The sequence below is a fragment of the Conger conger genome, chromosome 17 (assembly GCF_963514075.1).
Source record: "Conger conger chromosome 17, fConCon1.1, whole genome shotgun sequence".
Taxonomy (NCBI): Eukaryota; Metazoa; Chordata; class Actinopteri; order Anguilliformes; family Congridae; genus Conger; species Conger conger.
The window spans coordinates 18,303,131-18,330,690 of record NC_083776.1 but is presented as its reverse complement, the minus strand read 5'-3'; the positions used below and the strand labels follow the sequence as shown (position 1 = coordinate 18,330,690).

The 27,560-nt window shown below is 44.4% G+C and overlaps 2 protein-coding genes across 9 annotated transcripts; both read left to right on the top strand.

Moving 5' to 3' along the window:
- The first annotated feature begins 641 nt into the window (after positions 1 to 641).
- Positions 642 to 15,270, top strand: LOC133117016 (tubulin monoglutamylase TTLL4-like). 2 transcript variants are annotated; one of them, XM_061227075.1, is made up of 19 exons: positions 642 to 867; positions 2,047 to 3,238; positions 4,154 to 4,242; positions 4,340 to 4,397; positions 4,908 to 5,020; positions 6,258 to 6,368; positions 7,142 to 7,218; positions 7,342 to 7,533; positions 8,036 to 8,118; positions 8,221 to 8,349; positions 9,090 to 9,212; positions 9,536 to 9,634; positions 10,536 to 10,670; positions 11,168 to 11,293; positions 11,924 to 12,026; positions 12,358 to 12,568; positions 13,274 to 13,344; positions 13,644 to 13,723; positions 14,151 to 15,270. In XM_061227075.1, the coding sequence occupies exons 2-19, from the start codon at positions 2,157 to 2,159 to the stop codon at positions 14,191 to 14,193; spliced, it is 2,925 nt and encodes a 974-aa protein (XP_061083059.1). In that variant the 5' UTR covers positions 642 to 867; positions 2,047 to 2,156; the 3' UTR covers positions 14,194 to 15,270. The 2 variants fall into 2 exon arrangements, with proteins under 2 accessions (XP_061083059.1, XP_061083060.1); XM_061227076.1 differs by lacking the exon at positions 642 to 867 and adding an exon at positions 932 to 1,041.
- Positions 15,271 to 16,356: 1,086 nt separating this feature from the next.
- On the top strand, positions 16,357 to 27,023 carry LOC133116641 (5'-AMP-activated protein kinase subunit gamma-1-like). Of its 7 annotated transcripts, XR_009705888.1 has the most exons (14): positions 16,368 to 16,457; positions 17,901 to 17,951; positions 18,575 to 18,712; positions 18,871 to 18,952; positions 21,862 to 21,920; positions 22,133 to 22,178; positions 22,267 to 22,321; positions 22,417 to 22,543; positions 22,664 to 22,829; positions 23,305 to 23,342; positions 24,118 to 24,264; positions 24,902 to 24,995; positions 25,125 to 25,242; positions 25,988 to 27,023. XR_009705888.1 is itself a non-coding variant. In XM_061226455.1 (13 exons), the coding sequence occupies exons 1-13, from the start codon at positions 16,440 to 16,442 to the stop codon at positions 25,181 to 25,183; spliced, it is 1,041 nt and encodes a 346-aa protein (XP_061082439.1). In that variant the 5' UTR covers positions 16,357 to 16,439; the 3' UTR covers positions 25,184 to 27,023. The 7 variants fall into 7 exon arrangements, 6 of the variants coding, with proteins under 6 accessions (XP_061082439.1, XP_061082440.1, XP_061082437.1 ...); XM_061226455.1 differs by having other exon boundaries at positions 16,357 to 16,457; positions 17,901 to 17,940; positions 18,603 to 18,712; positions 25,125 to 27,023; XM_061226456.1 differs by having other exon boundaries at positions 17,901 to 17,940; positions 18,578 to 18,712; positions 25,125 to 27,023.
- The last annotated feature ends 537 nt before the right edge of the window (positions 27,024 to 27,560 follow it).

The following is a 27,560-nucleotide window of genomic DNA, read 5'->3' as shown; positions in this document are numbered from 1 at the left end:
TTATTACCTTATAACTTCAGGTAAAGATAATAAACCTATTGAAATAGCCTTTTCTGAAGTGTAATATTCTGAAATATGAATGCTTAGTTTCAGATGTATTTCATATAATATAGCTACAAAGTCAATAATTGACCCTTCTGTTCTTGCATTGGCCCCAGAGCAATGCAATTAAAATGTCGGCAATCGGAACGCACTGGATAAAAATGCTGTAGGACACCTGCTTTGTGTTACAAAACTCTGTTTTTCTTCTTTTGCTTGGATGAAACACTTTTCACCCAACAGGGAACGCTCAAAACAATTGCACCGATTAACAGAAGTGAGCTTGCTTTTGAGCTGTAAGAGACAATGTTTTCTCCAGAATTTAAAATAAAAGTGGCCACATTCCATATTCAATTAACATCACTGCAATGCACGGCTCTTCGGTGAAAATGCCAAATGGTAACAATTTACATATTGCTGCAGCACATCACCATCATAGTAGACGGAATGATGTTCAGGATGGGATCTAGAAATATACTGGCCACATTGATGTCATTGCAATTGGTTGATTTATTAACGTGAGACTAACCGGTAACGAGTATTTGTTTTATAAAGAGCATCCCGAAAAAAATGCAAATAAGCTTGTAAGATCATTTGAAACACGGGGGGGTCATAGGATGCAGGGTCCCCCGTTCGCTGGTGCAGTGGTTTAGCGCCGATCGCTTCTGTGAGTCTAGCGCGTCATATGAAGAGGTGGGGCAGCGTGGTTGTTACTGGAGGCGGCAACGAGGCGAGAGAGCTTCGGGTAGCGAAGGCGCCGTTTGCGGGACCCCGGTCCCTGGAACAAAAAAACGAATGCTTTTGTTTCGGATCTGACATGTGAAGTGGGTGAGTTCTTGAACAGCCAACTTACAATAATACCACAGCATTTGTAACATTGAAAGACTGAATTGAATGGAGCTCACATAAATGAGGGTCACATTTGGGTAACTTAAGAGCATGTGAAGTGTGTTCATATTCAGGCCTGCTTTGTACCGATACCTAGCTACAACTTACATTAACGTAAGCTACGCGCCTTGCTAACTTTTGAAACAATGACAATGTTAACATCTGTTATCTAGTTTACTAAATACCTATTTCTGGTGCTACCTTTGAAGTTCTTCCGTTTTGTTTGCGTGATTTATTTTGCTAGCCTAGCTATCTAGCTAACGTAGCATCGCTTACCGGGTTGTTTGACTGTAATGTAACTTGTCAATAACGTGGACGCCGGGTAGCTAGCTGGCTAGCTTGATATTTTACATGACACTAGCTAGCATATTGGCAAATTTAACGTCAGTGTTTGAATTAGCATAGTGTACATGTATTCAGCTAGCCACATTCATCAAGCTAGCAAGGCATCTTATGTTAATACTGCGCAAACATCAATATATGAACTAACTAGTTTTACGCTTAGCTAGAGCTACCTAAGTAGCTAACTGTGAGGAGTGGACTTGTAGTTACTAACGGTATGAGCTAACTGGCTCGACATGAAATCCATGCTTTTCACTATGCTAGCAATATAGCGAACGTCATTGTACTGTAGCTACCCAATAATTCTTGACGCTACTATGTAAAAAGTTACGAGCTATGCAAATAGCTAGCAAGCTAGCTAAGTAGCATCGGAAGGTGAAGTCATAATTCCCCATGCAAATAACTTAACGTTCGCTATAACGTTAGGCGGTTAGGTTTAGCTGTTTTGCTTTCTATCATAACATCTGGGCGATTAGAAAGAAAAGTAACAACGTATTGAAAGCGTCTGCCTGGCGAAATCATTTTATAGGATAAAGACAAGTAAAAGTACAGGGTTATTGCACATATGCATTTCTTGTTTTTGGATCCAGCCAACCTGTTGCCTTTTGTCCAGTTGTGTATTATACTTGGGTTTGTAGGTTGATCGGCACAGGCCTTATAGAATCTCAAGTTTGATTGGTGAAGTGGATTCTGGCAGTGTGTTAGATGGGATGTATGTGGCACTGAGGAATGTAAAAGGTCCAGCTCTCCAGTGTCTGTCTTACTTGTGCCCTGCAGCCTGGACCCGACCTGCTCTCAGCACACCGATGAGCATAGCAGCCTCCCCCCCACTGTAAGAGGAGCGGAGGACCAGCTGCTCTGCGTCTCAGGGATCCCCCCTCCACCCCATGCCGACCTGTGTGTGCCTGCAGCCCCCTCTGCAGCAGCCAGGGCAGGGGGTGTTTGTGTGCGCTAGCTGTGCTAACGCTGTCAAGGATGGAGGCAGAGCCTCCGCTTTAGTGCCTGCCAGCCCCCAACCTTCCAGTGTTGCTCCTGTCTCCAGACCTGTCCCGCTGGAGCCCAGGACTCCTAGTTCTGGGTCCTCCTGGCCCTCCGAAACCCTCCGGATCCGCTCCACTCTGCTCGGCAAGAGGGCCTTTTCCGCACAGCCCTCCTTCCTGCCCAGAACCATGCCCATAAACGAGTCCTCCCCCTGGGATGGCCGCCAGCTGAAGGGTGGCCCCGATGGAAATGTGCGACTCTCTGACGCTAAAAAAGTGCCTTCACTCCCCCGGGGTGATCCCACCCCCACCTCCCTGTCCACTTCTGGTTGCTACGGTGACCCCATGCTGCTGCACACTCCTGAGCCCGTGCCGCAGAAATGGCAGAACCTTAAAGTCGAACCGGACCGGGCAGCAGTGGGCCAGGACCTCGCACTAGGCCACAAATTGGAGCCTGTGGCCCTGAATCTCCACCAGGGGGAGGGCACGTATGGCTGGCAGCAGCTCGAGAGTGCCAAGGCAGTGGACACATACAGGATGACCCTGCTCAAGCTGAGCGGGAGTGTGCCCCACGGGGAGGCCTGCGGAGTGGACCTGTGTTCCTCCTGGGCGGAGGTAGAACTAGCACACCCCCCCTCCTGCCCTGTTAACCCCCTTTCTGTAGCCCCGGCACCATCCCTGCCCCCATTCCCACCTCCAGATCCTTGCCTTTCCGACGAGACTGAGGAGCCCTGTTCCGTTCCCATGGAGGCCTCTACAGCCCCCTGTCTCGACCCCGGCAGCTGTGTCTGTGACGTGCCATGCTCCGCTGCGGTCGGCCGGTGCGGTGCCGGAGACCACGGCCAAAGTAACGGCGTCTCCCCTGAACTCCTCTCTGTGTGCTCGGTGACCACCCAGATATCCTCCATACACCTGACCAAGGAGGGCCTTCCGCTCGCTGCGCAGCCCTGCTCCCCCTGCCCTGTCCTGCAGGAGCAGAGTGCCCTGAGGTAAGGCCTTCCCCTGGGACACTGTGGCACCAGTGTGGCAGTTAGGCAAAGCAGGCTTTTAACACAGATGTTCCAGATTCGATTCAGTCACACTTTACGATAAGGTTACGTGAATTAACTAATGTAGTTTTTAAGGAACTAGCTACTCAGAAGTTAATCTGTTCAGCTTTGTTTATGTATTTGTACATAAATGAATTCATGTTTACAACTACATTAGTAAATGGCAATTCACCATTACCTTATTGTAAAGTGTTTCCTTTGATTCTGTCCACTGTCATTGCACCCTTCAGGTGCCATTTTGTTATGCATTTTAGACCTGCACAATATATTGTATATTTATCGTGCAGGGTGAGGCGTGACTGCAGTGTGAGGTTTCTGTCTGTCTGTCTGTCTGTCTGTCTGTCTGTCTGTCTGTCTGTCTGTCTGTCTGTCTGTCTGTCTGTCTGTCTGTCTGTCTGTCTGTCTGTCTGTCTGTCTGTCTGTCTGTCTGTCTGTCTGTCTGTCTGTCTGTCTGTCTGTCTGTCTGTCTGTCTGTCTGTCTGTCTGTCTGTCTGTCTGTCTGTCTGTCTGTCTGTCTGTCTGTCTCCAACTGCTGTTTCACTGTGCTGTGTGTGTGTGTGTCAGTGCCCAGCTGCAGTTTTACTGTGCAGTGTGTGTGTGTGTCTGTCCCCAGCTGCAGTTTTACTGCGCTGTGTGTGTCTGTGCCCAGCTGCAGTTTCACTGTGCTGTGTGTCTGTCTGTCTGTGCCCAGCTGCAGTTTTACTGTGCAGAGTGTGAGTGTGGGTGTGTGTGCCCAGCTGCTGTTTTACTGTGCAGTGTGTATGTTTGTGTGTGTGTGTGTGTGTGTGTGTGTGTGTGTGCCCAGCTGCTGTTTTACTGTGCAGTGTGGGATATGACTGTGCTGTCTGTGCCCAGTCAGGAGACGGAGGCTGTGCTGTCGGACTGTGCTGAGGAAGAGGAGCTGGCAGGCAGGCTGGAGAGCCAGTGCAGTGGAGACGACGAAGGTGAGCTGAGCGCGTTTGCATTGAGCAGGATGTGACACAGTGCCGTTTCCGTCCCCGTGGCTTGCTTGACATGGGTGTGCTCTGTGTTTCTGCTCAGATGGCTCTGAAGCGTCCGCTCTGAGTGATTCCTCTACGGCCATGCTGGCTCTGCCAAAGTAAGAGATTTCCCCCCTATTTCCCCCCTCTCACCCCTCAGCACCAACATGAGAGGTCACCACTCATATGCACAGGCAGCACTGACTGTGGGCAAACATCTTTTATTAGCAAACACATACTTTCCTCTCCGCTGGTTCTCTGTAGAGGAGCAATACTTTACAATCAGTTGCTTCTTTTGATACTTTTGGAAAGTGCCCCACGTAACTAATATAACAGGCCTAGTTGTAAAAGACTCCGAGCACTGAGAGTCTCAGTCTGGACTCTGACTGGGCTCTGTTTGTGTGTAACAATGCCTTGTGCTTAGTAATGGGCCTTAGTCTGTACTTGGTAGTGAAGCTCATTCTACTTAGTTACTGGTCTCCCTCTGCACTCGGTGACAGGGCTCAGTGTGCATGCAGTAATGGGGTAGCTCATGTATTCACACTGTTGATATGTCATAGTTATTCATGTTTGTAATATGTCATTGTTAGTCATTTTATCTGAGTGTGTGTGTGTGTTATGATTGTCAGTGTGGAGGAGCTGACCTCCCATGAGGACTGCAGAACAGAAAAACCAGCCCTGGTGCCAAGCCTGTTCCCCTCCACTCCCCCGACATTGTACTTCAGCACTGCCGATGAGAGAGGTCAGGCTGTGCTCACTGCACTGCAGTGCTCTGTGATGTCATTGTCTCACTGCGCTGCAGTGCTCTGTGATGTCATTGTCTCACTGCGCTGCAGAGCTCTGTGATGTCATTGTCTCACTGTGCTGCAGAGCTCTGTGATGTCATTGTCTCACTGTGCTCCAGTGCTCTGTGATGTCATTGTCTCACTGCCCTCCAGTGCTCTGTGATGTCATTGTCTCATTGTACAGCATCTATCTAAGTGATGTCATCATCTCACTGCCCTGCCGTGCTCTGTGTTGTCATTATATCACTGCTCACATAATCCACTATTATCTCACAATCCTGCAGTACAGTAAATGCTTTCATTATCTCACCTTCATTCATCTCACCTTGTACTGTCTCTGGCCTTGTGTTTCACAGTATGCTTGTCCATTTACCAAAATGAATGTCTCTGTACCCTGTCTGCACTTTACTGTAATAGCTTTATTAATTGCATTAATAATGATATTAGTAGCTATACCATGACTCTAAAGAGTAGCATTTGTTATTGCACTTTACCTTATGATTCTTTAATATCTTTTTCTGCCGCGAGATGGTGTTTTTGAGGAGAATAACACAGTGTAAGTGTGTGTATTTGGAATGGTACAGCTGGCACTGAAAATGATATTATGCCTTTCCTAACATATAATCTTCCCCAAATTATTTTTTATAGTGATGATAGTGGATTATTTACTGCAAGGCCTAACAGCAGGCTTTTGTTTTTATAAAGTTAGTTTGCAGTTCTGCCCCGTGCACCATGTCTGTCCTACTGTGATAGTTGCTAATTGAGTGTGTACTGCCTGGAATAATACTGTGTTTTTACAGAAGTTGTCTGTTTCTGTGATAGTAATAGGAATTTTATAGTGAATGTGTGTTCCTCTCATGGTACTCTACTCATGGTGTGTTTTGCAGTGAGTGTTAAAGGAATACACCAACAGTTTGGGAAATGTACCCTTTTTCCATCTTACCCAGACTTAGACGAGATGTTTGATTTAATTTTCATTTTTGTGCATTCACTGGTTCGGTTTCCGTATTAGCATAACTTGTTAGCTTAGCATAAAGACTTGAAGCCTATAGGAGTCCGTAGCCTACCTCCTTCAAAGTGAAGAAATAATTAGAAAATGAATTAGAACATCTCGTCTAAGTCTGGATAAGTCCGAAAAAGTGTATATTTCTCTAAATGTTGGCATGTTCCTTTAACTGTGTTTCTGTGTCACAGTGGCGATGCTGCCTCCTGAGCAGAGCAGACTGCTGAAGTGGAAGATGAGCTCTGTCACGCCCAACGTGGTGAAGCACACCCTCGCACGCTCTCACTTTAGCCCCACCAAGAGTGAGTGCCACACACCCTCCACACTCATACTAACCCCACCAAGAGTGAGTGCCACACACCCTCCACACTCATACTAACCCCACCAAGAGTGAGTGCCACACACCCTCCACACTCATACTAACCCCACCAAGAGTGAGTGCCACACACCCTCCACACTCATACTAACCCCACCAAGAGTGAGTCCCACACACCCTCCACACTCATACTAACCCCACCAAGAGTGAGTGCCACACACCCTCCACACTCGTACTAACCCCACCAAGAGTGAGTGCCACACACCCTCCACACTCATACTAACCCCACCAAGAGTGAGTCCCACACACCCTCCGCACTCATACTAACCCCACCAAGGGTGAGTGCTACACACCCTCCACTCTCACACTTTAACCCCACCAAGAACGGTGGAAATTTGAAATTGTGTCCACGGTTATCCTGGCAAAAATGATGGCCAATTATGATAAAATCTTGTTGCATACTGACGTAGTGTATGTACTGAAGCATACTGCAATCAATTAATTGTGTTTAGTATTGTAACATTGTTATTGCCTGTACATGCAAGGCTTTTTTTTCTTCTTTTTTTTCTTTGAAGACACGAATACTCCATTTTGTTGCTCCTTTTGTTGCACTGTTTGAATGTTAATTTAATTTAATCGCTCCCCTAACTCTGGTTAATAGATTAGATACGTCATCTAATATGATTAAAATGTAGAATATCTAAACATGTAAAACAAGGTGAAGTGATCTTGAGTGTTTTTCTTTTGTTTTGCCTGCAGACGGCCACGACTGGCTTGGCTGTTGGGGGCACCATATGAGGTCTATAGGATTCAGAGCCCTTCATGAGCACCAGAAGGTAATGCTGGAGGAGAGTTTGCACAGAGATCGCAGCTGTGCCGCTAATAACTCCTCATTAAGGCATCGTTTCCACAGAATGTGCACACTCACGCCGCTCTCTCTCTCCCTCACGCCCCTCCAGCTGAACCACTTCCCCGGATCCTTCCAGATCGGCCGGAAGGACCGGCTGTGGCGGAACCTGTCCAAGATGCAGATAATTTTCGGCCGACGGGAGTACAGCTTCTTCCCACAATCCTTTGTGCTTCCACAGGACTTGAAGCTGCTGAGGAAGGCCTGGGAAGCGGGCCGCCGGCTGAAGTGGATCATCAAGCCGGTGCGTTAGAGTAACTTCCCCTGGCCTAAGGGCCCACTGGCCCTGTGTGCCTCTTCTCCTACCACCCTCTGCTTCTACATTATGACCCATAACTAGTAGACTTAACTAGCCAGACTAACTAACCAGACTACCTAGCTCAGCATAATCACTGGGCTTCACTTTTAACATCTCGTCGCAGAAGTGATGTTACCGATTTCATTTTGTAGGCTAATGCCCTTAGCTGTTTTTCAATTGAATATAAGTTCAAATCACTATTATTTTAATATGACTACAAAATGTAGTCATCGTAAAGTATGAATTGGTCGGACTTGTAACTGACTGCTAATTTTCTAAGGAAACTTTGCCAGACTTTCACCCTAGGGGGTTGAGTCTGGGGAGATTATTATGTTTTTGTGGCTGTGTCTGCTCTTGCCGACTGGATCACCCTCTGCTCGTGTGGCCCTGAATTTAATTAATGGACAGTGTAGTGAACGACCCAAACTCTCTCCCCCTGTATATGCAGCCTGCCTCGGCACGGGGAAACGGGATTCAGGTCATTCACCGCTGGAGTCAGCTGCCCCGCAAGAGACCTCTCCTGGTGCAGAAGTAAGGAAACTCTGACTAACTTCACCCAAAATGGAGGATGGGCTGTGTTTCTTCTGGGACCTTTCAGTGCCTGTTTGGAGCAGTTCTGGTTTTGCGTTGCAGGTACCTTCACAAGCCCTTCCTGATTGACGGGAGCAAGTTCGACCTGCGGATCTACGTGTACGTCTCCTCCTATGACCCTTTGCGCATCTACATCTTCACCGACGGCCTCGTCCGCTTCGCCAGCTGCAAGTAAGTGAATCTTAAACATTACCAGTAATGTTCGACCAGCTGTGCCAGTCAGACGGTGCATCAGTTACCTTGTCAAACTGTAGCAGTGATGGCCTTAGGATTGTGCTATTGTACAAGTATGTGGTTGGCTTTCACCAATGTTTACTTCTCAACTGCTGATTGGCTGATTGTGTTGCTGGGGTGGTGATGCAGTGGTGAATGACTCCTTTTTGCTGAAGAACTTGCATCTTATATTGATGTCGGTGGGTGTTTTGTTGCAAAATGGATGCAGTGCATTTTCCAAATGGGTAGTAGACATTAGGGGTGGGAATCACAAGTTGCTCATGATAAAATCACGATATGTAGCGTATGGTACGATAGTATCACGATACAGGTGATTCTGCGATGCACAATATGTTGCAAGATAATTAATTATGATATATTGAGATCTGATGCACATATTTGTTATAGTAGCCTGTGTCCGTGGACACTCCAGCCCTGTTTTCTGACCACACAGACGCTGTAATGTAAGGGTGCCACAGGGTGTGCCCGTTTTTGTTGTTACTCAGCAGTGATCAATTAAAGCAGTTAATTATGCAGTTAACTCGCCTCACCTGGTTTCTGGTGTCTGAAATGCTGATATTAAGGCGATAACAACAATGGCTGGAGCAGAGATAAAGTAACCTTAAAGGGCAAAGTTAGTTTAAAAACTACATATCATGAGTGGGAATATTATATCACTTTTATATTGTACTTTTCAGGTATTCCTCCTCAATGAAAAGCCTGAGCAATAAGTTCATGCACTTAACCAACTACAGCGTGAACAAGACTAACTCTGAGTACCGGAGTAATGACGATGACCAGTCCTGCCAGGGTCACAAGTGGTAAGAGCGCAAGTGTGTTCTCATTACAGTACTGTTATTTATCCAAAGTGACTACGTTTGATTAGAGCAAACAGGCAGCAGATTTAGCCCCTGTAATTGGCCCCAGTTTAGGCCCCTGTGGGGTTAGGAGCCTTGCTCAAGGGCTTATCAGCTGCACTAATCTTACAGATCTTATTGTGGCTACACTGGGGGCTTGAACCACCAGGACCCAGTCAAGTGCCTTCACCGCGCTAGTCTATCAGCTGCTCTGCTCTCTCACTGGTGTTGAAATGCTGACGTTTCTTCTGTGTAATGCTGGCTGTGTGTGTGGTTTTGCGTTGTAGGACTTTGAAAGCACTGTGGCAGTACCTAGGGAGAAAGGGGGTGAGCACCACACAGGTCTGGGAGAAGATCAAAGATATCGTGATCAAAACCATCATTGCGTAAGTTTCCTGTCTTTATTTGTCTGTGTGGAAAGATGTTGATCTTGTCTGTCGTAAGCAAATTACTGCAACTTCCTGCCCCAATTTCACGTCTCGGTGAAAAATAATCACAGGTTCCTACTGCGGGGCACAGTGACTGTCGGAAATGAGTAGCACTGCCCCCTGGTGGACAGTAAACTAAAGTAATCCACTGCATTGCACTATGTTTCTTTAGCAGACGATTTTATCCGATGAAACTTACAATATGTAGTTTGTGCATTGCAATATGGGCAATGGGCAGTGTCTGACCAGTCCTTTGAGCAGGGGTGCACAACTCCGGTCTGCATACTGGTTTTTGTTCCAACCAATTGCCTTGTTTGGTGACAGCTCTATGAATGGCTCTGGTTCCAGCCTGTACTTGGGCACAGTAAAATCTTTCAGATACACTTGCAGTCTGCAGCTGTAGCCAGTACTCGTACACATGTCAGATAAGATATGATTGAGTCAATTAAATCAGTGAGGCCAGAAGTTGGCACAAAATCCTGAAACGGATCTGCCCTTGTTGTGCATCCCTGCCTTAGAGGAGTGAGGAGGTCGTTCCACCATGGGGAACCTAGGGATGAGAAGCTGTGTGGTCAGGAGAGAGACCCACTCACTGGGAGGATGCGTGAGTTGCCCTGCTGCAGCAGAGCAGAGTGGTTGAGCTGGAGAGTAGGGTTCAATTCAGCCTGTCCACGTGGCTGCGGTGTGTGGGCCAGAGTCAGGACTTCGAACCTGACCCTGATTCTAAATCTGCTGCCTGTTTAACAAAACACAAACGTGTCTCTCGAGCTAGCATGATAATATATGATTACCGTTCACGCACAGCGAAGATGTGCATGCTGGGTAAACTGTATGCGCTGTAAGGTGTGACTCTCCACAGGGCAGATCCGTATGTGAACAGAAATATCCAGACACACCTGAGGTCGGCCTACAGCTGCCATGAGCTGTTTGGCTTCGACATCATGCTGGATGAAGCCCTGAAACCATGGCTGCTGGAGGTTAACATCTCCCCAAGGTGAGTAAGACCACACCCGCTGAGTGTATGCAGTGTGATGTGATTACTTTGGTACTCAGAGTATGACGCTAAGCAATTCAGGAACAAGTGGTCAACACTGGTCCTGGGGAGCCACAGGGTGTGCTGGTTTTTGTTTTCACCTAATATCAACCACTTAGACCCAAGAAACATGAGTTAACTGTGTAATCCCTTGCTATGTGGATTATAATTGACTTGTAAGGTGCTATAAAAACACAAGCGCTCAGCACAGATTGCGTTTAGTTTGTAGCTGATCTAACCAGCCAGTCTGGACAGAGGCTCATTGATATCCATGAGCCTTAAAGACACAGTCACTGAAATGGCCTGTTCTTGGTTAAGCCCTTGAGAGGCGCTGGAGAATGGTTAATGAAAACTGAATAGTGTTTTTAGTACTTAAACCACACGCGTTTGTGGGACCTTTAAAGACTGTTGACCGTTGATAGTCTTTGTGACTCCCATTTGTCCTCTGCTCTCTGCAGTATGCACTCCAGCTCGGCGCTGGATCTCAGTGTGAAAGGACAGATGGTGCGGGACCTGCTCAACCTGGCAGGGTTTGTCCTTCCCCGGCCGGAGGTGGTGGACGCAGCTGACAGCACCAGCGGCAGGTTTGGAGAAAAATCCACGTTCTTCTGTACTGGGCTGTTGTGATTGCTGCTGTATGATGTTGGTTTCTCTGTTGGTTTGTAATGTAAATGTTTGAAGTGAGTTGTGAAATTTAAATAACAATTTGGTATTTAGCTGCCGCTTTTGTCCAATGCTACTTTGAGTTGATTGGACTGCTCCAGGGGGGATTGTCCCGAGCTTAATGTGGGGTTAAGGGCCTTGCTCAAGGGCCCAACAGCGGTGCAGATTTTATCGTGAACCACTAACCTTGCAGGTCTCAGTCATGTACCTTCGCCACTTGGCTTTAGGCTGCCCTCCAGGTTAGAATGTTGTCACCTTAGTATGTTGTTCTATAGAAATGTATGTCTTGGGCAAAGGTGGAGAAGTCTGCCTCTGCTGGCCGTCTGTGATGTTTGCAGGCTTGGTTCTGCATCAGTAACTATGAGTTGAACTGTCACTGTGTTTTGACCTTGTGGGTGATGTGCCACTGTGTTTTGATCTGGTGTGTGTTGTGTCACTGTGTTTTGATCATGTGTGTGTTGTGTCACTGTGTTTTGATCTTGTGTGTGTTGTGTCACTGTTTTGATCGTGTGTTGTCACTGTGTTTTGATCGTGTGTGTTGCTTTCTGCAGTGTGTGTGCTGAGGTGAAGGAGCGTCCAGGACTCATGTCACACCTGTCTCCTGATGAGAAAGCCAAAAGGTTGCACTACGAAAGCCACCGCTTTGCAGACCAGGTACCGACACACACACACACACACACACACGCATGCAGCAGTGCCAACAACGCTCCCTCTCTCTCTCTCTCTCACACACACACACACACACACGCACACACACACACAGACAGACAGACAGACAGACAGGCTGGGCTCCCTCTCTACAGCCGGGTTCCTCTGGAGTTTTCTCTCCTGACTGTTTGAGGGTCTTTCTCCCCACTTTTACCTCTATCTGGGAGCTCAGGGCTGGCATTTGGCCAGGCCAAGGCCCTGGGCAGCACAGTGTGTATGTTCCTGTGCTGCAGCTGCCACGGCTGTATGACAGACCCGTGTCCTCTGCCCCCTGCAGGAGTTCCTGTCCTCTCTGCTGGACGTCCTGACCCCCGGGGACGTGCGGGCGCTGGTGCAGGCGGAGGACGAGCTGAATCGGCGGGGGGAGTTTGAGCGAGTCTTCCCCTCTTCCGTCTCCTCCCGCTACATGCGCTTCTTCCAGAAGCCCCGCTACCTCAACATCCTGCTCTGCATGTGGGAGCAGCAGAACCGCGGCGACAGGGGCCAAGGTGTGCGTGCGTGCGTGCGTGCGTGCGTGCGTGCGTGTGTGTGTGTGTGTTCATTTCATCGCTGTGTGTGTGTGTGTGTGTGTGTGTGTGTGTGTGTGTGTGTGTGTTCATTTCATCGCTGTGTGTGTGTGTGTGTGTTCATATCATCACTGTGTGTATGTGAGTGTTCATTTCATATGGTTGTGTGAACATATAGGAGAGGCTACAGGAGATTTAATTCTGCCCTTTCCGATATGTTTGCCATGACACAAGAATTCAATCCTGCCTTATTACTACCCCTTCTAGGAGGAGAGTTTGACCTCCTTTGTTAGTCAATCTGAGGGTAAAATGTTTGGAGCGAAAGGAAGCCAAATAAAAGCCAGCCAGCTAGCCAGCTACCTAGCATTACTAGTTTATCAACCTTTTATAGGCGTTTTCTTCATCTTTTTTTTGACTGCCTTGCTGTCCAATCAATTTATCCTTCACTAACTTCAATCTATCATCGATCACACATATTTTAAACACAATGAAATTTGGTAAAATTCCTGGCTCACAGTTTCCATGAAGTCTGCACAATAAGTGAGAGACATAAAGCAAAGGACATGGAGTTTGTGACACGGTGTTTTTTGGAAAGTTATATTCCGCCTACTTGTTAATCAGGGCTGCATTTCCAGCAGCAGCCTGAAGAGGGCAATAGTCACGCTTGTGATTGATTCTGCGTTTCAGGTGTCAGCCTGCTGAGGACTCTCTGTCAGAGGGGCGTACACTTGGGCAGATCCTCTGACCCCGCATGTGCTGTGAGTTCTGCCCTCCTCTCCACCTCTCTCATCCTCTCTCATAAGGGTGCTTTCGCTCATAGGTGTCACCACACACCAGAGCTAATACCCAGCTCAAGCACAAACTCATCTGAGGAATATATCTCAGCCGTGTTCCGTCTGTCACAACGTGGTATAACAGATGATGTCAGGTTATGTCTAATTATATAAAACTGTCATAGTGTCATACAGTCTGACAGTGTTCTGTCAGCCTTATGGCAAGGGGGTTCAGCTGAAGTGTTACCGCGTTTTCTAACCCTCTGCCCTATCCATCTTCTCAGTGGTCACTTGAATCCTCAGCCGGCCAGGAGTTTGAACCCAACGTGAACCTCTCCCTCTCACAGGATGCCTTCGTGTCTGGGTAAGTACAGACACGTTGACTACCACCATTCGAAAATAATTATAATAAGCTTTATGTATATAGCACCTTTCTTACATCACGTAGCTCAAGGTGCTTTACGTGTAGCGCTGAGATCGATTTATATACAAGAGGATGTAGATGGGAAGCTATCTTGAGCTAACCTTTCTGTGTATTGGCAGGGTGGTCCATAGTTTAGGGGCATAACAATTCAAAGCAGCATCCCCAATATTCCATTGTGAACCATTCGGAACAATTTATAAACCAGCTGCAGATGACATGATATTGGTAGGGCTGGGTGAGATGGGTGATATTGGTAGGGCACATTACTGTGTTAGAGCTGAGTGTTTTTAAGATACTGATTTCTGTTATTGATGCATTTCTGTGTGGATCACAGTGTTTCTGAAAGCCGTTTTCTTATTCCTGTTAGTGTGGAGTCCAGGGACCAGGACTTGTCCCAGGCGGATCTGTGATCTGTGACCTCCACCTGCTTTGGGGTGCTCCACCCACTCCCAGCCACAATACGGGCCCAAAAACCTCCTGCTACTGCCCCCTGTGCCCTCCCTCACTGTGCGCTCTGGGCCCCAGCGAGTGCGCACACACACACACACACACACACACACACACAACCCTGCTCCCCTCATCTCTCTCTCCCCTCTGTTCTCCCCCCGGAGGGAGGGGGTGATGCCTTTTAGGACAGGAGTTGGGAAATGGCTGACCTCAGTCTGTGCTCTTGTAGTTCTGTGGGTTACACTAGTCCCAGCTCTGTTCTTTGAGGAGTCCAGGGGTTGTGCTAGGCTCAGCTGTGCTTTTGCAGTGCAGTCTGTAAGTATTTGGACAGTGGTACATTTTCTGCTCTTTTCACTCTATGCATTCACATTGGATTTGAAATGAAGCATTTAATTATTAGATTAAAATGCCGTATGTCACCTTTAATTTGAGGCTATTTAAATCCATATTTGGTGATCTGTATTTGAATTACCTCCCTTTTATACATAGTCCCTCCATTGTTGGGGTCCAAAAGTGATCGGACAGTTGGCTTCTCTACCGTTCCTGATCAGTGAGGTGTATTCAATCGCTTATATTCATTGTTTCATTTCAAATCCAGTGTGCTAGCGTGAAAAAAACAGAAATTGTAGCACTGTCCAAATACGTACAAACTGCACTGCATATGGTCCAGTGGGTCATGATGGCTTCTGCTCTGGTATTGGGAGGGGTCTGCGGATGATGGGAGCCCCAGTTGTGTTCTAATGGTGGTCTGTACGTTATGCTAGCCTCATCTGTGTTTAGTCACCGGGTCCATGGTCTGTCATGTCTTGTCAAGTCCCTTCTGAAAGCAATGTTTACACTTTAACTTTGGTACTCGGGGTTTGAACTTGTAAATCCATTTGGCTGGTCATTTCAGATATGCTAGGTATAACTATTTTTAATTGATATAAAATGGTGATAATTGTTATTGATAAAACATTTTATCATTTGAATAATGTAGTTCCTGTTGAAGGGAAGGTTCAGCTCAGGGTCAGATTTTCACATTAAAAGTTTGAAGTGAACCGGCTTGTGCTGTTTTTATTTCTGCCTACAGTCTGTCGTAATGGTGCTGTTGAAGAATAAACTCTTCTTAGTTCAGAAATGATTGGCCGAAATGCACTTGTCACGCAATGTTTTCTAAATGAGGTCAAGGAAAAGGTATGCTCTTTCTATTAATAGTTTTTATTGATTAACTGTTCACTACCATAACTGAACTGGTCTGACTTTCTCTAAAGATTGATTCGTTTATGAAGGATATTGTCTTTATCAAAACAGCTTTAAGCCATTTTCCTACCTCAAGAACACAAAATTCTGAACTTATTTTCTTTTCTCAATTCACTTCCTTTTTACCTCACTGACAATGTCTTTTTTTCTTGTGTGATTATTTTGTTTTATTTTGAAACATACACATTACTTTGTACAAGTGCACAAATGTCAGACAGTACAGCTCTTGCTCCAGAACACCTCTGTTTTTGAGATGGGATGTGTGTCACTTTTTCATCCTCAGGCAGTGATCTGCCAGCTGCCTAAAAGAACATAACAGCAGGGTCCAGGAGCTAAGAATAGCCACATTTATACAGGCGCATCCAAATTCTAACACCCGCTCCTGCTGCAAGTGTCAAGAGCCAGCCATCTTAAAAATAAAAAAGATGCACGTTAGTGTCTTTGGCAGTTGTTCTCTTGGATTGTCAGCAGTTCCTATTTATAACTTTTATTAGAACTTAGGGAACTATAAATTCATATCCGATATGAATACATTTTGTTTGAAAACATGAAGTCAATCTTTCTTAGTTTACCTCAAAGTTTGAGGCATTGGTTGTTAATGCTGACGGGCACAAGAGCCCAGATGGTAACGTCCCTGTGAAGCTTCAAGGGAACGAGACATTTTACAGCACAAGTCCGACCCACTCCAACGTGATTGGATAAGATTGAGTTATGTGTGTGCACGATTGGATAATGTCAGTGTTGTCACAGTGAACCAGGCTGGGATAATTTGAGCTCAGTAGTCCGCGGTGCCCTTTTCTCTGGAGGCCCCTCGAAAGTCCCCCCCCCTCCGAAAACACCCCCACACTGCCTGCCCCCTCATGCTCACTGGCTCCCAATATAGACCTCCGGACGGGGCCAGTTGAACAGAGCTGAGGACAGGAAGGCGCAGTCTATAAATCTGCTCCTTTACCACAGGACTGCGGTTATGGACCATCTCACACAGGTAGGCTAGACCATATACCTGTGTGTATGCTGTGTGTGTCAGTCCCAGTATTAATACAAACCCATTCAGTGGTTGCTTTTTAAAGCAACTGCTCTTAGAGACCAGACAGGTCTGCTTAAACAGTGGCCTCTAGAATTTGTGGCACACTTGATAAATTTGCACAAAAAAATACTGTAAACTACATTAAAAATCACACCATTATTGATATTAAGGTTTATTTTCCAACGTGAAAGGTAGTCTGCTTTCTTAACTTCATGGGATCTTACAAATTTCAAATAAAATTTTTATTTTTTTATGGTTTTGCGATTATTGGCACCCCTGGTTTAATACTTTAAACTGCCATAGATGACAGCTGCAAGTCTTCAATTAAGCCTTTAATTTGTGAGAAGGTTACAGAACTCATTTGGAATGGATTTTTGACCATTCCTTTTCAAGATCATTGATATCCCTGGGTTTGCACTTGGACTGCCCTCTCGGTTCAGATCACAGGTTTTTGGATGGAGCTTAAGTTTGGGAAGTGAGATGGCCATTGCAGAACATGGTTGTTGTTTTTACTGTATGGATTTTTATGGCCAGTATTAATTTAAAATTTTCATGTTGTATTTCATGTTCATGTTTGTGTAATCAAACAATTCTCATGGTTCGAAGTGCAGATTCCCGGCTTTTCTTAAAGGTGTTTTTATACATTTTGGTTTCACCGTGTAATAATTCCAGCACTTTTTATACATAGTCCCCCATTTAAATGTTTGGGAAAATGTAACAATGTGAAATAAAAGTCATGTTTTGTATTTGGTTGCAGACCTTTTGCATGACATGAATTCCTGATTTCGGTGCCCTATTAAAATCACCACTCTTATTTTCAGGTTGCCTTACAACCGTTACTAATTACTGCATTTGGATGGAACTCAATGGGAATTGGGGATTGGTTTAGATTCCGCTCTAAATTATAATGATTCCAAACACATTTTTTGGCAAAATGAGTTTTAGTTATTAAGGGGTTGAGGTATTAACCCAGCCTCAAACCACTGTGCTGCAACTATATATATGCAGTCGATACTACAATGCTGTTTCTCCTGTATAATTCTCCTGACACCTACTATGTTATTTGTGTAAACAACATTAATTAATGGATACGTCCTGCCTTGTGCTAATGGGTCAGGCTATTGGTGTAATGGTGTGGGGAATGTTCTCTTAGTACACTTTAGGCCCCTTAATACAAATTGGGCATAATTTGAATGCCACAGCCTACATGAATGCTTGCTGACCATCTGCATACCTTTTATGGGCACAGTCAACCCTACTTCCAGCAGGATAACCACATATTGTATATTGCTATCGAATATGCTCCCCATTTAACCATTTCCTCAGCCTTGCTTATGGTATTATGTAGAGGGAAATATTGTTCAGTTGAGATTGGTCACAATTGTGTTCTCCACTGTGCAGCATCCCGTCCAGGACAGGGGAAGAGCAATGAGGGAGACAGGTAACATGGATGTATTGGACATTTTTCTGTTTGGCTTTGAAATATTGGCTCAACATGCATCACAAATCAATGGCACATATTATGTCAAGCTATTTCATTTTTCTCATCAACCCTGGAATTATACTCACCTGACTCGTTGAAGTCTGAATTAGTAAATCACCTGGGTCTGGCCCTTAGTAATAATCATTTTAAAAAGTAACAAAGAATAATCCAAAAGGGTTCCCAAACTTTTGCACAGGGCCCTTTTCCATTTTCTATCATTCATAAACAGTAAAAATGAAAATAAAAAGCAATCTTGTTTTAAAATTTGCAGAACATTTACTGTTACAGTAGATGTGCGTTATAAATAGGTATGGTATGGATATTTGTACGGTATGGATAAATGTGTGGTATGGATAGATGCGTGTTATGGATAGATGCGTGTTATGGATAGATGAGTGGTGTGGATACGTGCGGTATGGATATTGGTATGGTATGGATAGATATGCGGTATGGATATTTGTATGTTATGGATAGACACATGTTATGGATAGATGTGTGGCATGGATATTTGTGTGGCATGGATATTCGTGTGGTATGGATAGATGTGTGGCATGGATATTGAAGGATTAGATACAGACTGACCGACATGCAGCAGGGATCTGGTGTGCTGTCCCTTCCAGCTGCCCAGGACCTGGATGCCAGGGTCTACATGAAATTCATGAGGAGTCACTGCTGCTATGACGCCATCCCCACCAGCTCCAAGCTTGTCATATTCGACACCACACTGCAGGTAAGACCCCGAAAATAACCCCAGAAATCATCCATGAATTTGATATGAAATATTAATATTAATACAAAACAATAGCAATTAACAATTATACGAACATTGCACCTGTCCCGCTGGAACCTGAGGTGTGGGTGTGTGCGCGTGCTATCTCACTTGTGCAGGTGAAGAAGGCGTTCTTTGCCCTGGTGGCTAATGGCGTGAGGGCTGCTCCTCTCTGGGACAGCAAGCTGCAGTGCTTTGTAGGTAAGGCAACCTAAGCTGAACCCCGAGTGTCATTTAACCTTTACATTCCCTGAGGGTAACTTGCTATGTGACAGAATCAGGTCACAGCCATGCATCAACAGAGCCTCCGGCACAAACCACTGACACTCTGCTCCACTCACATCAACCAACCCTTGTAACTTGTATCTGTAGTCCTAAAACCCAGGAGAGAGTTAACATTTTTGAGCCATGGGTTGCCTTGGCAGATTTCCCATGCTAATTAAGTTGCAAACAAGTTGCTATATTGAAACTCCAATGTTAATTTCACCTGGTATGAAACTTGAATGGTAGCTGGACTATGACTGTTGTTGCAATGTAGCAACTTAACATAACATAACAATATAACATAACATAATGGTGATATCAGGCCATTCAGCCCAGCAATGCTCACCTTTTCCTACCACTAAAATGGACCTACTGCTTAGTTAAAGCTAAATAGTATCTAGGACCATATCAAGCCCGGTCTTGAAAACCCACAGTGTTTCTGCCTCAATCAGATATAAGCCTCCATTTACTAAGCTTAAAGAGATTAAGCATCTTAAGTGTATCCTCATAACTTTTATCTTTTATACAAAGAATCAATCTGGTTGCCCTTCTGTGAACATTTTCTAGCACTTCAATATCTTTCTTATTGTGCAATCCCCAGAACTTCACACAGTACTCTTGTGGTCTTACAAGGGTATTGTATACGGAGGGTATAACTTTCTCGAATTTATACTCAATACTCTTGGCTATGTATCCTAGCAACCTGTTGGCCTTTTTTACTGCTACTGCACATTGACTAGAACCTGAAAAATTATTACCCCCAAGTCTTTTTCAACTTGAGCACCTTCCAATTTTGTACCACCCATAAAGTAATCCTGCCTTATGTTTTTATTTCCCACATGTAGAACTTTACATTTAGTTATTGAATTGAGTCTAATTGATTTTTCCTGGTTTCCACCCACTTCTGGATTCTGAAATCTTCCTGGATTACTTTAGTAGATTCCAAACTGTTAGCTAAACCGCCTAGTTTTGTATCATCGGAAAATTTAACTGAAGTACTTACCATGTTATAGACTACTTCATCTCCAGACCTCAGTATGTGAGACTGAAGAATAAGGTCTGAATCCATCTTAACCCTGACAGGCGCACCACAAGGTTTTACCCCCATTTTCATTTTCATTTTGTACAGGCCTTTATCAGTTGGTGTGACAGAAATTAGCAGAGCCCCTGTAAAACCTCCTGTGAAGCCAGATCATCACACCCTCATACAGAAAGCGCTTTGTGCATGTCAATGGGGCTGTTCATGGGAGTCACTTCAGCCATATTGACAGATCCCCCAATGGCAAACGTTTTAGTGGAAACTGGAAAGTTTAGGGGGCTCTGTCCCCTGTTCAGATCCCACACTCAAAAAAGTAAATGCTCAAAAAAGAACCCTATAGGTTCCTTAATGAACCTTAAAGTTAATTTAAGAACCCTCTGTTGCCGGTTCATATTTGAACCTTTGAAAGTTTGAAAATGATCTTCTCTTTAAAAATTGTTCTCCAAGGCATCCTAGGGTTGTCTGAAGAACCTTCTTAAATGAAATTATTATTTCTGGGATTAATTAATTGTCATGGACTGTTTCATTATTCTAAACTATAAATAATTTTTTATGTGATCAAGCAATTTTGTAATTATTATTATTATGGGACATAACAGATTCCTCCAGGCTTTCCAAAAGGTTCCTCAGAGAACCTTTAATGGCACCTGAAGGGGTTCCGCCAGTGTAGCAACTTTTCATTTTTAGAGTGCAGGAGAAAAAGATTTCATACAAAACTATTGGAATTATGCAATTCAGGGACTGCTGATCTGTTATTTTTTTATGTTTGTTTTTTATTTACTCTTTTGTTGTTTAGTCTTTCTGTGTTGTGTTCTGCCTGTATAATTTTTTGTATAAGTATCATGTCACAGTGAACTCTGATCAGCTAACACAGCTCAACTGTATGTAACATGAGAGGTGATGTGTATTCTGTACACTTAATGAATATTCCTCATTGCACGTTTACTAAAGCTGTAACATTATATATATATATATATATAGCATTGCTCATCTTTTCCTACCACTAAAGTGCACCTACTGCTTTGTTTGCCTAAAAGCTAAATAGTATAGACAAGCCGGTAACTACAGGCCTGGTCAGAACTGTTCCTTTCGCTCCAGGGCTAAGTATAGTTCAACTGCCATATGCACAAGTCGGTGTGGTGATCTCTCTCTCTGCGGTCAAATATAGCTCCCCCGAGCCCTTCCCCCTGGGGCGCCCTGGGAAACAGATTAAGCCCCGAAAACATAAAAACACTTTGAAGCATACCCTACACAAGTAGGCAAATGCAGTCACTGAGAGCTACGCAATGTCGATTTCATGCGTCGTTGTGTTCTAAAATGTGTCACCTGAAATTGTTATAGCTTGCAACAAGTAGGATGAAGCCTTCTTCTTCCTTTTGTACTTTCTTCCGCTACATCTCTCATAACTGTCCTGGATCGCCCCCTTGAGGACTGGAGTTTATTACCTCCACAGGGACATACGTAAGTATGCACGTTGAGTATGGTACATCCGGACCAAGCATTGTGTCGGCCTTGTGTTTCCATTTGCATTCACGGACTTGTGTAGGGTATGTTTCGGGCCAAAAGGTAGTTCTGGTCACATAATGCAGTTTCTCTGACACCTGGTGCAGGTCACATGGCACGGAAGCTCTTTGATAGCTGTGTTTCATGGTGCAGGTTGTGTGTATGTAACGTTTATACTCAATAGTAGGCAAATGCTCTGATTTGGACATGGCCCTACAGTCTCTACTGTACCTGTGGTGTATGGTGCAACCCATAAGACGTACTCCTTCTGATATTTGTTTCATGGCTCCTATTTCTGCTGCAGGAATGCTGACCATAACTGATTTTATTAACATTCTACACCGATACTACAAATCTCCCATGGTAAGAATGGACTCTTCTTAAGTATTCTTAAGACATTTAATATGGCCACACCCAGACAGAGACCACAGATATCTCAGTTTGACTTCCTGGTTAAAAAACAAAACGGAAGTAATAAAAACCACTATAACTGCAGTAGCACAGCCAGGTAAAATTATAGTGTTGTAGTTAATACAGTTAATATAGTTAATCAGGCCTACACATTTTTCTCACAGGTACAGATTTATGAGCTGGAAGAACACAAGATTGAGACATGGAGAGGTGATCCCATTCACAAATGAATATGAATGCACTCAGTTCAAACGGTTAGTTCTTTACTGTTCTCATTCTTGTTTTTTGCTGGGTGCAGAAGTATACCTGCAGTACTCTTTCAACACACTCGTCAGCATCACGCCTGAATCCAGGTAAGAACTGGGGGCCGCTCTCTCTGCCTATCGCTGCACGGATGGTGGTTGTGATTTTTGCGGATCTGACAGCAGCCTCCTCTCTCCTCTCGCAGCCTGTTTGACGCCATCTACTCCTTACTGAAGAATAAGATCCACCGGTTACCCGTCATCGACCCGGAGTCGGGAAACGTCCTGCACATACTGACGCACAAGCGCATTCTCAAGTTCCTGCATATCTTTGTGAGACCGCCTTCCCACCCCCACTCTTCTGTGGCTCGCCCTTTCCTTTAATGCTATGAGTTAGTTACAGATCCTCATGCTGGTGCATTCTGTTCAGTATCTGATGTTTCCTCCGTCTAGGGCTCGATGATCCCAAAGCCACGCTTCTTGCAGAAACGGATCGAGGAGTTGGAAATCGGGACGTTCAAGGAAATCGCCACGGTCTTAGAGACGGCAACGGTGTACGACGCTCTCACCATGTTCGTGGAGAGGCGGGTGTCAGCGCTACCCGTGGTAACCAAAGAAGGTGTCTATGCCAGTTGCACCTCTTAAGGCCCGTCTAAACCAAAAACTATGAATATATTGCTTTAAAACTCCAGTGGTTCGCACCACAATTATAACGACAATGACAGAGACAAACTATATCATTGGTATCAGTTCAGCGATTTCTTCCCAGCTGGATGATCCATCCATAATCCATCCAAATTTATAGGGTGTCACATTCAAAATGGCAGATAACATAACCAAGAGACTATTTAAAGAAGGATTCATGAGTGTGGATGCTCACATCGTTATCGTTATCATTATAGTTTGAGTTCTTGGTGTGGACATACCTTTAAGCAGATTAATTCCACTGTTTCAAATCCTTCCCTGGCCTAGGTAATTCCTTCATTGACTAAATGCCATTCCAAGAAGCAGTGAATTGTTTTAAATGTAGAATAAATACATTTGGCACCACTCCTAGAAAAACATTTCAGTGATCTCCTGTGTTTTATCTGCAGGAAAAGTGATCGCCCTGTACTCCCGATTTGACGTGATCGTAAGTATTACAGCACAGCGAGCTGGTGCAATACACACCCACTTCCTCTGGTATGATGAGCTATTGGGTCCAGAACATTCATCATTCAAGACATCAAGAAGGTCCTGACCTAATGGCCGGGGCAATACATGTTTTAGTCTCATCGCATATCTCCTTCCGCAGTTTCATGAGATTTGCACATAGAGTTTTTGTATAGAGGGATTTATAGCTAGAGCTATGTGGCAGCACAGTGGTGCAATGGATAACACAGTCACCTCACAATGAAAACATCCTGCGTTTGAATCCCAACTTTTCTCTTAAATCTCTTAACCGACCTTGTCCCTCTCCAAGTCTCTCTCCTTCTCCAATACTGTTTACTTGTGGGTGGTACATTTTGGGAGGAGCTGAGGAAGTGGGGTGGCAATGCGACTAAGCCCATACAATCCTGATGTTTACAGTTCAGATCTTATGTCTGACTTGAAATTTGGTTGTTATCATTATTCACTTTGAATTAATATTTGGTGCATGTGTAGTGGATACATCCTTCTGTGATAATTCACGGTTATTTCAAATATTTCCAGCCAGTTTACTGTCACTTTACGCTTTACTGTTCACTGTCACGACTGAAATGGTTAGCACACATAACAGCTACACACTAATACACCGGGGGTATTGATGCAACAATTCTGCAACTGCTTTCTGAAATTGCAGAAATATTAAAATAATGCTGAACAAACTCTGCATTTCCCAGTGAGGAATGATGATTATCTCCTCTCCACACCCCTGTGTTTGGCAGAATCTGGCAGCGCAGAAGAACTACAACCACCTGAACATGACGATGCAGGAGGCCGTTCAGGGCCGGGCCTGCTGTGTGGAGGGCGTGCTCAAATGCTACCCCTACGAGACGCTGGAGACCATCATCGACCGCATCGCTAAGGCTGAGGTCTGTCCACAGGAGACCACCCCAGGCCAGCTGGGAGACTGTGCCGTGGTCCCTGCTGCTTCTGTCACTTGACATGTCGAGTGTTTCTACTGTCGCTTGTGCCGGTGGTTTGGTTTGGGGTTGTCAACAAGCCTTCCGTCCTTCCTGAAGAATTCACCAGGCATATAGACGGCTCTTTCCAATTGCTTATTTTTCACCTTCTTATTAGTTTCCTTTCTCCTTTTCATGCTCCACTCATCAGGAGATGCAAGAAAAGTAAGTGAAGGAGGGGAAATCGTAAAAGGAATTAGGCAAATGGAACGTCCTTAATCCTTCAAAGGTCAGTTCGAAGCGTGGCAGAGGAGGAGAGGTGGATCCACAGGTTGATCATTTATATGCATTCCGAAAAAATACTGTCATTCACTCATATTTCCTTTCTCAAGAAAAGTTTTTATTTTCTAGCTCTTAGAAGGAACATTGGATTGGGTTAGAATTTCCTGAAAGATGGTGGACCTCAATTGATTTCTGGGTCTTGCAAAGGACAAGGAGATAGGCGGAGAAAGATAAGATTGGAAAGAACCCATAGGACTGCCTTCTGATTAGTTTGCTGTGCCACTGGTCATTTGTATAAAGGTTGCCATGGTTCCCTGTCTGGTAGGTTCACCGCCTGGTCTTGGTGGATAAGGACAATGTGGTGAAGGGCATCGTCTCACTCTCTGACCTGCTGCAGGCCCTGGTTCTGACTCCAGCAGGTATTGATGCCCTTTTCTAAACCTGGGTGGTGTGTCCACCTCCATCGCTCCACAGCCTGCTCAGGTAGGCTTCTGCCCTCTCTCCCTCTCTCCCTCTTCACCTCACATTCACCTCTTCTTTTCCACCAGCACCATTCTCCAGCATGTTACTTACCACTCGTGGAATCTCCATAGAGATGGATTCTTAAGGATTTCTTGACGACTCTGTTCTGGCAACAAGAAGTGCAAACAAGCAAACAGTAAACATGTAAACCCCCAAACGCTGTCGCCACATCTGATTTCATTGATGGGGGGGACAATAATTTACTTGCGCCTGATTTTGGCAGTACGAATACAGTTAAGATGAGCTTTTAACGGATAAACAGTGGACTAACTTCAAGCAATTAGCTAAAATGGCTGTTCCGCAAAAGTGCAACAGCATTTGCTGTTGATGAATAGATCATGAATAGAGCATGAACAGAGAATAACCTGGCAATCTCGTCATATTGGAAGCTCAGTACAACTATTTGATATGTAAAGCTGTAATTATATGCATGCATTTAGGCATCAATAATAATGTTTCAATATCTGGAACTTAATTGTGTAGAACATGGTTGCAGTTAGTCTGGAAGGGCTGATACTGCACGACACCATGGATATTTGTGATTTGTTTTTGTACATAAGTATGTCAGAAAATAAAAAAGAAAGGGTGGATGCTACAAAAAGTAACTATTGTACATTTGAATGTTGTTACCTAAGGGCATTTGCATGTACATATTGCAGTTACTGTGTACATTTGTATTTGTATGACGACAGTTTTAAATGTACAGAACAACAAAGAAGAGGCGACATTATGGACCTGATATAGCAGAGTTAATTCAAATACATACTTGCTTTTATAAAATGTTTATATTTACAGTGCAAAGATTGTTCTTTGTTAAAAAGAAAATAGTCAGTGTTACTCTTGTTTTATCTCCAAAATTATACATTTTGCTACTATGTTTAATTTACAGACAATAACACATTGATGGCTGAAAGAAAAGGAAGAAGACAAAGATATGCTTTGTACATACAGTCTGCGTATTTGTCTATGTGTACAGTACCACCTAAATGGACGGACATAATGAGACTTTCCCACTGTGAACTAGTGGACGATTTGTAATGTTTTATTTTTGATATTGTTACCTGTTTCAGTAACAAATGATTGGCTGTGTACTAATTTTTTAAAATGTTGTAAATTGTACATAGTTTTGTATTAAGTGGTGCGTGTGTTCGGTTCTTCGGTTCAGTTGTAATCTGTCTCATCAACCCACTTATTTGACATGTGTCGATATGTGATTCCATCCCATGTCTTGGGTAAATAACTGGCTCTGGTTTGTAGAATGACCATGGGAATAACACTCATAGAACTTGAATCTCAATCAATATTAGTAGCCCTTAAACTGTCATAGCAACTGTAATGTGTATAAGTAATGTGATTCAAAATCTACATGCTATCTGTAAGGCCGTAGGTTTTTAAAAGTTTCACAGCCAAAAGGACATTAGTTTGTTGAATTATTAATTATCGGACTGTGACTTTTGTCTAAATATTTCCCCAACATGTCTATGAAGAAGAAATTCTGCTTGTTTTGCGGCAGGGATGAGGCCATGGCTCAGTTTGGTAGTGCTTCCCCCTCATTCTGCAAAAAGGACTCAACCATAGCAATCTCCTGTAGCTCATTTTGAGGCTTTTAAATTCAAGGGATTAACAATGAAATCTCCTGTAAGTCTCCATTTACTAAGTCTTCTGACCGAAAAGTGAATAAATTATGTATCTTTACTGGTGAATATGAAGGAATATATTGAATAAAGCTGTTTTTTATGAGGCAAAAACAGCTTCGGCAGACAATCTAAAAAATACATAAGAATATAATCTTTTGTCCAAAAAGTGGAAAATTAGTATGTGTTTTTATTGTTGAAATGAACAAGGAATGAGATATATATGATTCATATGATGAAATAACAGGTGACATGCTTAATGGTCCACACCACTGTGAGTTTCACCTGCAGCCTGACACCCCATCTCTCTGCCTCTCTCCCTCCCTCTCTCTATCTCTCTCTGGGCTGGTGACCAGTTTCCGCACCGCACATACTGTGTGCTAAGTGTTTTTGAGTTTAAACGGCCTGCAGTGGTTGCTGTCCGTCTGATCTTATCATGACTGCCTTCCTCCCCAGGGCCTCGCGTGCCTTTCCATCCAGCTGTCTCCAGCACAGCTCAAGCTAAGTCTCCCAGCTGATGGCACACCCACAAGACCTGAAACCATGTCAACAAATGTCCTGTTCCTTAAGCCGACAGGGTAGTTGAAAGGATTGGACAGTAGTACAACAGTGGTTCTGTTCTATTGGCTCTGTACTCCAGCACATTGGACTTGAAATGAAACACTGAATATGAGGTTAAAGTGCAGACTGTCACCAAAAAACCCTGTTTGACCTAAATTCACCAGAACAACCAAACACTGTTTGATCTAAATTGTGGAATAGTGTCCTCTAATCTCTTGGAAATAACAGCTTTGAAACTTGTCTGAACGCTTGGTGGCATCTCCAAAT